General features: G+C 39.7%; 1 protein-coding gene across 1 annotated transcript in view; it reads right to left on the bottom strand.

The window, feature by feature from the left end:
• Positions 1 to 2,325: 2,325 nt before the first annotated feature.
• The window catches only part of PDHX (pyruvate dehydrogenase complex component X), a 34,176-nt gene continuing 26,158 nt past the window's right edge, over positions 2,326 to 10,343 (bottom strand). Inside the window, exons 9-11 of the mRNA XM_017742222.1 lie at positions 9,295 to 9,453; positions 7,028 to 7,092; positions 2,326 to 5,041 (exon numbers count right to left, since the gene is read on the bottom strand). Coding sequence (XP_017597711.1) covers positions 4,777 to 5,041; positions 7,028 to 7,092; positions 9,295 to 9,453 — 489 coding nt within the window. The 3' untranslated portion in view covers positions 2,326 to 4,776. The remainder of the gene's footprint in view (positions 5,042 to 7,027; positions 7,093 to 9,294; positions 9,454 to 10,343) is intronic.

Below are 10,343 nucleotides of genomic sequence, written 5' to 3'. Positions count from 1 at the left end.
TTTAAAAGGAGGTCCAAGAAGTAAAATTCCCTTTCTAAATGCATTATGGAATATTAAAGTTTTGAAGTATTATTTCCTTCAGAGTTTGCCCATGACAATTACATAGACAGAGATCACCTGCTTATACTTTACAGCTTAAAGAAATCCAGGCACTCCTTCATAAAGAATAAAATAGATAAAATACCATAAAAATAATGCTGTTCAAGTACAGGTGCAAATGACTACTTTCTTTTGACTTTCTTTCATCTTTTCTACCCTCTACAATAGGGATTGTCTTCAAAATTAAAGATGTCTTCCTGCAACTGCTTAAATGTAGTCTTTGGCTAAAGTGCCTCTCTCAGCTCAGACTGCACTTACAATTTAAGCCATGTGAATAATATTTGAGACAGCTCTGACAGGTGAATTTCAATAATCACTCCTATGAGTATTATCCATTTCAGTAAGAGGGCCTTGAGCCTCTGTTTGTGGCCTCTGTCTGCAGCCGTCAGAGGGCATACAAATACATATGGATAACAGCCAAGGAGGTACCTTAGAGCATTGTTTCGGATAACTTTGCATATCCTGAAACGTTTCTTCTGCTCCAGCCTGGGAGTCACTCAGAATCATTAGCCCTTGTTATGAGCTTTAGTAAGACACCACCTGCTTTGAAGAGTGTGATTGTTACTGTAGGTTCAAAATATGAATGGACAGAGGAAAGACTCCAAACCTACCTGAAAAATCTGTAATTCCTCTATATTAGTCAACAGGGAAACACAAGGTGTTAAAACATCAGATGAATTTCTCTGGGCACAACCAATTAGATTCTGAATTGACTCCAAAGTAACTGCAAATTAGTTCTCTCTCTAAATACTCTTGGCGGGGGGGGCGGAATTTGAATGTTACTTTCATTTGAATCTGTGCATTGTTTGTACTTCCAAGTGAATAGTAAAGGTGCTGTAGAATTCCTTCCTAGAATGAGCAAGTAAGTAACATACTGCACTCAGAATATCGGGTTGAAATTCACACCGTAAGCCGGAAGTTTCAAACTTCAGAAGAGTGTAAGAAGAGTTATTTTCCTGATCAACCCAGGGATCTGTGGTAGTTCCTCTTCTCCAGGCAAGGAGGAGAAAACAGCATGTTGCTGTCTGCTGAAACCTCCAGAAAGTCAGTGCATGCTGCTGATGCAGACTGGGACATGACACAGCAAGTATAAGCATCTGCACAAGCAAACGGCCTCCGTGGAAAGAAAAGAAATTAAAAGTGTACCAAAGCTGCAAAATGAAACATAATTATTTCTTAGAATAGGCAACTGAAACAGGAATTAGTTGATGATTAGGTCAATGCAGAGTATCCTTCAATTGCTTGGATCCCTGCAAAGTGAAGTGAATAGTGTGCTGAATGCACATTACATAGACAATGCAAAAATAATGAAACTGCAGGAGAGATCTGCTGCTCTAACAAGTCACTACATTCTTCAGACAACAGTGAGCAGAAATAAAAACGTTCACAGCTGCCCTTTCTTCCTATCTAGGTCTAAGCCACAAGAGAAACTTACAAAGTATAAAAAGGAATATTCTCTTGTTCTCTTATCTTTTAAGGAGATAAATAGTGGTATTCATTAACGTAGCATGAATCATTTTCCTTAGTACAGGTACCGAACAAACAGAAATGTCTGTAATTTTCCAGCTAGTTATTTTCTCATAATGACACAAATGTTTAACTTGACAGGTAGGGCCATTATTATGGAGAAAGGGAAGAACAGTATGGTTATTGTATCTGAATAATTAGGTACCATGATACCTATGTGTTAAAACAAAATTGACGTAAAAGTGAAGGAGCGCAAACTGAGTTCAAGCAAACAATGATGTTTTTTCACTGATACAGATGAAAGATGCAGATTTTGTAAAGTAAACATGCAAAGTAGCCTGTCAAGTTTCCAGTAAATGATTTTCACCGCAGTTTAATCAACACGTGATTTCACCCAAATCCTAAGTTTCTATATTTCTTGGAACATGTTTCTACACATCTCTAGCAGGCTACTGTTAACATCTTCCTACTTCACTCAAGCATGACTACAGACAAAGAAATCCCAAGAGGTTGCAAGTTTAAAACTTATTCTTAACTAAGAACATGCTGAAAGACACTTTCACCTTATAAGATTTTTTCCTGTTTAATCAATTATGGATGTAACTGCTACACTGGCTTAGAGGAATCTGCTGTCTATGCCTTCAACATTTTAGGGACAAACAGAATAGAACATCATTGCATATGAGTCAGCAGTGTGCCCTGGCAGCCAAAAGGGCCAACTGTATTTTGAGGTGCAGAACACAGCATCAAGCAGGAAGATAAATTAAAGAAATTTTATTTCATAAGGAGTCGATTGCAGGGGAAAAAAAAAAAGAAAACAACCTAAAAGTCAAATATTCTGACATTGCAATTAGGGATTAAAGCATGACACACAGTTCAAGATTTGCCAACAAAGTCCCAAATAGCTACCCTTTATTTTTTTCCTAATCATGCTTCCTGCAATGGGAAATGATACAAAGATAGTAAGTATCCTAAAGGCACACATTTCCAGCACATATTAGTATACTCCTTCATTTTTATGGTTTTTTAAATTACTCAAGAAAGTAGATGTCTTCATTGCATTTCTTGCTTTGGTATGTAAAGAATAGGCCGACAGAAGACATTTGAAAGAATAAAACACAAAAAGCTAAATTTTTCAACTGTGAAAATTTTACTTTGAGACAAATTTGCTTCAAAAGTAAGCATACCCATTACAAATGATTCACTTTCTGGCCATTTTACCCATTATCCCTATCCCAAATCATCAAGAAGATACTAAATGTTAAATTTGAATCTGTATGGGCAGGTATTTGTTGTCTCACTTCTGCTTAAGTGGTAGTTGTTGCCAAAGGGTACATTTCCTCTGAATTAAGGAGATCTGACTGCTATCACTTGTCTGAATTCCACACATTTCCTTCACAGGCTGATGACTGACAAATCATATCCACCTCAAATTACAATGCTGGCAAGCAGGCAGGTGTAAAGAAATTGGAATTCAAGCCTGTATTAGCCTTGCCCAATTCCAAAGCTACAAAAGTTTATTTAACCTGGAGAAGCTGCCTTGCCTGCTGGGACAGCACAAGGGACGCGAGCACCCGCAAGGGTGAGACGGGACACACATGCCATACTTACGTGCAACAGCGCCTTGCAGTGGCTCCGGGAGCGCAGGGAAAGCAGCGGCTCGAAGCACGAAGGGAACGCGCTCCACGCGGAACGGGAGCAGCGCAGAGCAGCCACGCAGCCCTCACCCCCGGGAGCGCGGCCGAGGGCTGCCGGGGAACACACAGCACCACGGCAGCGACGCGTGCACAAGTGAAAAGCAGGAAATCACACCGTGAATCGCCCTGCAGAATCTCTTGGGCAGCGCAGATTCAGCAAATAATGAGAGCTTCTTGCACATTAAGGACAACCCAGAAATTGGTCTTTTCACAGTAATATGAGGTTGACAAACAGCTTTGGAAAAACTGAAAGTTAACCATTTCAAATTGCAAATTAATCCTCAGGACCCAATCTTTAATATGGTTTATCAGGAAGAAACTCTTGGAAATAGAGAACAGCTATGTCCACTCCTGCACAGTAAACTAGATCTTCTAATCAAAATCTCTCCCTACAGTCAGATTAATACTTCATGAAATTTATGATATCAGAAGAAGGAAAAGAAGCAAACTCATTTAGCAAAAATTCTCAACTCAGTGTTAAGTAAAGGTTGTCTTGCAATTAGCTGTTTTACTTGTTGAGCTGCAGCCATAATTAATTCCTACAAATCATTAGGAAAAAGCACTTGCACAAACCAGAATAAGACAAACTCCCATAATTCTACTGACAATTTATATTCTCATAAGGTCCTGTAAACACAGTTATTTCCTAACATTTACATGCAATATGTGGTTCCATATTTATAGGTAAGAAAGATACCAATCTAATTCTGTTAATTTAAACTTCAGGCCACTGCACTTGAGCCTCACAGTTACATTTCAATATACACTGATGATGAAACACTTTCTACTTACATCTACATTCCATCCATGCAAAGAACACCATTAATCAGCAAAATTTGACCATTTATATTGGGACCTCTATGAGAACACTGCTTGCACAATTAACTTGTGTTTTTTTCAATACTTAAAGGAGGCTTCTAAGAAACATTGGAACAAACTTTTTAGCAGGGCCTGTTGCAGTAGGAGAAGAGGTGATGGTTTTAAACTGAAAGTGGGTAGATTCAAACTAGATATAAGGAAGAAGATTTTTACAATGAGGGTGGTGAAAAACAGGAATAGGTTCCCCAGAGAGGCAGAAGATCACCCATCCCTGGAAACATTCAAGGTCAGGGTGGATGGGGCTCAGAAGATGTCCCTGCTCACTGCAGGAGGAGCTTGACAAAATGACCTTTAAAGGTCCCTTCCAACCCAAATTATTCTATTATTCCCTTTTATATTTCATAAAGTTTTATTGAGTTTATTTTACAGATGAGATTGACTTTCCTATGCAAACACGGGCCATTGGTACTGTGTGTTTAAAGAATTGTGGTACGTTAACTTTACAGTCTTTTAGCTTTACAGTATAAAACTTGGTTATTACAGAAGACTAAAAGCATGAGTGCTTCACATTAATTCATAAATTAAATATTTTTAACTGTCCATCTCCAGCTATTTACTCCTCTTTACGGAAAAACAACCCTAAGTATATAATAGTTATCTATGTTGTCAAAACAGGAAGCAATCTTCACCAAGTTTAATTTAAGGCCAGTCGTATTGGATTCTCTATATTGGCTTTCAAGGTCTCCAGAAACTTTGAAGCCAGTTCATCATCCACCACTCGACCATCGCTTGAAAGAGTCACTGTCATGAGTTGATGCTGTTCAAGTTTCTCATTCCCTTCTTCATCTTCCACAATCTTGAGCTCTGGTCTTGCTCGGCCCACAGCGAGGATGCAGGCCTGAGGAGGGTTTATGACTGCTGTGAAATCACTGATGCCAAACATGCCCAGATTGGAGATACTGAATAGAACAGAAAAGAGTTTCAGTAACATCAGAAATTACGTATTCCCTACAAGAAATTATCTATATTCAACGACTACTATGACTTAAATCCCCTCCAAGGCAAAACCCATTAAGTTAAAAATAGATATGAACTGTTTTTAGTTGAGTACATTCACACTCTCAAGGGTTTGGAATTTTTGCAATTAAAAATAACGCACCTTTTTAGAAGTCCCATTTCTTTACAGCAATATATTCTTGCACTGCACACACTGAAGCCAGAAAGTAGGCAAGTAAAGCAATATCTTTAAATATATTTTGCCTGTCCCTGTTCCGAGTCAAATGTCTTTTAGACTGAACTTCACAACTGCAAGTTACAATGGCTGCTGGTATCCAGTAAGTGATAAAATTTGGGCATCCAAGTATCACTCAGGCACATGAAAGCCTCATTGTGCCTTTCTCCCTCAAACACTTCCGTCCGTGTCACCACCTGTGAAGTGGTGTATTAGGAAAGGCTTGGACTCTTTTGTGACAAGTTGTCTACGGAGAAAGCTGGCCTACCATCTCCTCCTTTCTGGTTATAGTTACGGCAAAGAGTAGAAAAATGATTAAACAGCACAGAATCATGGAAGAGCTTGGGTTGGAAGGGACTTTTAAAGGTCATCTAGTCCAGCTTCCACTGCAACAAGCTTCTTCAACTAGATCAGGCCATTCAGAGCCCTGTCCAACCTGACTTTGAATGTTTCTGGGATGGGGCATCCACCACCTCTCTGGGAAACCTATTGATGGACATTTGTACCAAGTTGTGTCCCTCACGGGGCCGTACTGGGACAGTGCTGTTTCATGTCTTCAGCAGTGACACTGACAAAGGGTTCAAGTATACCCTCAACAAATCTGCACCAAGCTGAGTGGTGCTGCTGACAAACCTGAGGGATGGGATGCCATCCAGAGGGACCCAGACAGGCTCAAGAATTGGGCTCCTGAGATTCAACAAGGCCAATTGGAAGGTGCTGCACCAGGGCCAGAGCAACCCCCAATATCAACACAGGCTGGGGGATGAACCAATCAAGAGCAGCCCTTCTGAGATGGACTTGGGGGTGCTGGTGGATGAAAAGCAGGTCCTGAGGCAGCAGTGCACACTTGCAGCTCAGGAAGCAAACCATATCCTGGGCTGCATCAAAAGTGGTGTGGCCAGCAGGTCAAGGGCAGTAATTCTGCCCCTCTACTCTGCTACTCTGAGACTCCACCTGGAGTGCTGCATCCAGTGCTGGCATCAGAGAATCACAGAACCATTAAGGGTGGAAAAGACTTCTAAGATCAATTCCAACCATCAGACAGCACTACCACCATGTTCACCACTACACCATGTCCTTAAGTGTCACATCCACCTGCTTTTTGAACACTTCCAGGGATGGTGACTCAACCACTTCCCTGGACAGCCTGTTCCAATGCTTGTCAATCCATTTCATGTTTTTTTTCCTAATATCCAATCTAAACTTCCCCTGGTGCAATTTGAGGCCATTTCCTTTCCTCCTCTTATTATCTAGGAGAATAAACCAACCCACATCTCGCTATAACTACACTCCTTTCAGGCAGAAAGAGAACAGTGATAAGGTCCCCCTGAGCCTCCTTTTCTCCAGACTAAACAATCCCAGTTTCCTCAGCTATTCCTCACAAGACTTGTGCTCCAGACCCTTCTCCAGCATCATTGCCCTTCTCTGGACACGCTCCAGCACCTCAATGCCTTTCTTGTGGGGATTGGCCAAAACTGAACACTGGAGTCAAGGTGTGGCATCCCCAGTGCCAAGTACAGATGAAATGAACTTGGTTCATTTCACCTGGTTCACCAAGGTAATTGTTTCCCCCTGATACAAAACAGTCTAGTTTTGGCCCTCAGAATCATCACATGGAGTTTCATCCTAAACAGAGCAAGATTTTAAAAGCAATGCATTAAAAGACAGTGGAATAGCTGAGGATAAAACAGTTCTGAACCCATGCTGTATTTACCTGAAAGATCCTCCCTGGTACTCTTCTGGTAACAGTTTTCCATCTCTAGCCTTCTTTGCTAGAGCCTGAAGAAAATGAAAGAAGAAAACAGGCAGAGAAAAGAAAGAAATTAGTGTGTTGTAATAGACTAATTCTTTTTTTTTTTTCAGTAAGACATTTTAAGTACCATACAGACATTAAGTCAGCAAAAGTCACCTGCTTTTGAATTTAGGGAAGCACTTCAGCAACACTTTTGTTGTATCTGCAGTGATTTGGCAGAGAGACTAGGGCACAAAACTTCATTTTCCTACCAATATTGGCTGTTCAATAAAAGCTGTTCTCTCACCTTACAAATATTGTTCCAGGTTTTACAATGGAACCACCATTCTCCCTGGTGTTTTTAGATTGTCTAGCAAAATAGTGGTAAGTTCACAGTTTTCCTGTTTAAAGAAATATTTGTTTAAAGAAACTGACATGTACCATTTCAGAACTTTCTACCAGATAGAATGTATTTCTTCCAGCTAAACATTCAACTACCTTTTGAAGGGTGCCTTTAAGGCCACTCCTTCTGTGATCTCCATTTCATTTGTGAGACTTTTCTTTAAAATTCAACAGAAGAAATGTTCAAATACAGCCCAAGAAGTTCATGCTATGTTCCAAGATAAGATCACAGAGTTGTACAAAACTTTAACATTTATAATAAGCATGTCAAAGTTACAAGGATACACTGAGCTTTAATTTAGGCTTTTATTCATCTCTGAGTAATTGGTGAACCAGAAGACAATAGCCATGGGAACAGCATTCACACAACAGGGTCAATATAAGCGTGATGCATTTGTGCAATTGCATTATTTGAATGAAAATATGGTGCCTGGATGCACATGACCTGGAAAGAAGTTAAAAATTATCCTACAGCAGAAGGGGATATATCAGCAATTACACAAAGAAAGCGCCTGCCAAACTACAGGAAGACTGATAGAGGAGCAGCTGCAGTTACAGTGTGTATGTGCATGTCAGGTATGTATTTATTTCAGTAATTCAGTGAGGAAGCTGAAAAGCAAAATGATGTTGGTGTGGACACCTGCAATCTACGTAACCCAGTGTCTTTTAGAGGGAGCAGTGTGACCTGTGTCACACACATTCCGTTGGAAAGGCAAGGGGAATGCTCACTATCATCACCCCACCGAATGTAACACAAGCCTGCATTTCCATCACGGGAACTGCAGGACATTGATTTGTGGTAGCAGAGGTTTGCAATACTGCACAGTATTGGGGACGATAATGAAAGCCCAACATTAAACAATGCTTTTATTCTTGGCATTCTATCACTAACCCCAGAACCATCTCAGCTGGCCTTCCTCCTCAACTAGTGAGAGGAATTGTTTTCACAACACATCCAGCATAAAGTAAGCAATATGGACTGGAAAAACCTTGAAAACACCCATTTATGAATGTTTTGTGGCATGACCCATCTTTCTCTGCTACAACTTTGTTGGCTGTTCCCCTCTGTTAGCACAGACCATTATGATTTCTGTAGTTTTTTGCAAAAGGCAAGGATTTACAAAGTGTAGTGGTGTCTAGTTTGGGGACAGTTTTATGCCCTAGGAGCTGCTTCCATTGCATTCTTCAGATGCTGCAGGCTTTTGATTAGCACTTGTTAAATGACAAAAAAAAGGCCTGTGTTGGGACATTTCACCATTCCTTGTACTTTTACCTGCCAAAAACCACTCCTTTATCTGGCAACAACTGCCACATATCACTCTGACTGGCACCTGGTCTATGCAAAATACTGCTCATTAGTCTGAGGAGTTTAATGTTACATCCTTAATTGAACTGCATATTGAAAAAAATGCAGACAGAAATATGTTTGATAATATAACTGCAAAGAGAGTAAAAAAAGCAGACACAAGAAATTTTCTGGGAAAGGGAAAAAACACCAAAAAACCAAAATCTCAAAGCCCAAGACTGGAAATACTAAAGATATAGCATTAAGTAGCTTTCTCTTGAGGATTAAAGAAATACTATTATATTGAATTGCAAAAGTCTGTACAGGTTTATTTTTCAAGCAGTCTAGCCACTATTCAACTAAATAACATGATATTATTGTTAACTAAAAATGAAGAGAGTTGCAAAATTAATACGAATTTTGAAGTATAAGTAATGCTGAAACTGCTTTAGATCCACTGCCTTTGTTATTAGTGATGTGTATCTGGGTCACGCTACATTTTCTGCTACAGAAAGCGATACAGCTGCTGTATTCCTCAGCCTGCTGCACTTTTCAGACCTACCTTTGCAGAGGCAGCAATTTCCTTTATTCCCTTGGCAGCAACATCTTTTATAATTGGCGTAATGAGCCCTCGGTCCGTTGCCACGGCAATGGAGATGTCAATGGACTGCAGCCGCCTGCAGGCTTCCCCATCCCACGTTACATTCACATCTGGCATTTGCTGAAACACAGACAGACAATAAAAAAAGACAGCTGTTAGAAGAATAACAGTGCAATGAGTTATTAAGAAAAAGGAAATGCCTTTAAGACACATAGCTACATACAGGCATTCACCAAGTTAATTAGGTTGTACTGATTTTATTTATATTTACTTTGTCAAAAACCATGAATGTATGCACCAGAAACTGAAAATGCCAGGAGAGACAGAAGTTTTTTTGGTGTTGCTAGGAAAAGAAAACCAAACTAATTACTACAAATTCCTTCACTGATACCACCTTATGATGGCCCAGCATGTAAAGCTTCAAAGCAGTGCAATTTCTCCCACAAAATAAATCACAGGATGTTGAATTTAAAAGCGTGGAAATGGACATCCTACTACACCCATGTGTTGTTTTCCACTGGTGTCTCAAGCATGACTCTCAACAAATAAAAGATGCTGCAGGTACACTCACTGTTATTCAGAAGTTCTCCTAAATGCATCAGATTTTTTTTTTTTTTGGATAGACTAAGTTAAAATTGAGATGTTTACTGCCATTTCATTTAGTTTTTTGAGTTTATTGAAATGAAGAAGGTATTCCAGAAAAAAGTATGGGAGGGACACACTATCAAAAGTGACTCTAATATCTATCTAAAGTAACTGCACTCCTAGGAAGAAGTGGTGTGACAGTACTCTCAGTTCCTATTCTTCAACCAGATAATGTATAGTGTAAAAAAAGAAAAAGAAAAAGAAGAAAAGAGAGAGAAGAAGAAAAAGGTATGTAGTATCCTACTTTGCAAGCTAAATAAAGTTCTAGAAGTCCGACAGTTTACACAGCAGTAAGATGCCCTCAAGTGGGTGCTGTGCAACTACAACTCTTTATATAAGGTTGTTCAAAAGAGATGGTAGGGAAA

The sequence above is a fragment of the Corvus brachyrhynchos genome, unplaced genomic scaffold (assembly GCF_000691975.1).
Source record: "Corvus brachyrhynchos isolate BGI_N302 unplaced genomic scaffold, ASM69197v1 scaffold115, whole genome shotgun sequence".
Lineage (NCBI taxonomy): Eukaryota > Metazoa > Chordata > Aves > Passeriformes > Corvidae > Corvus > Corvus brachyrhynchos.
Note: the sequence above shows the minus strand (reverse complement) of the source record. Positions and strands in the feature narration are given on the sequence as shown.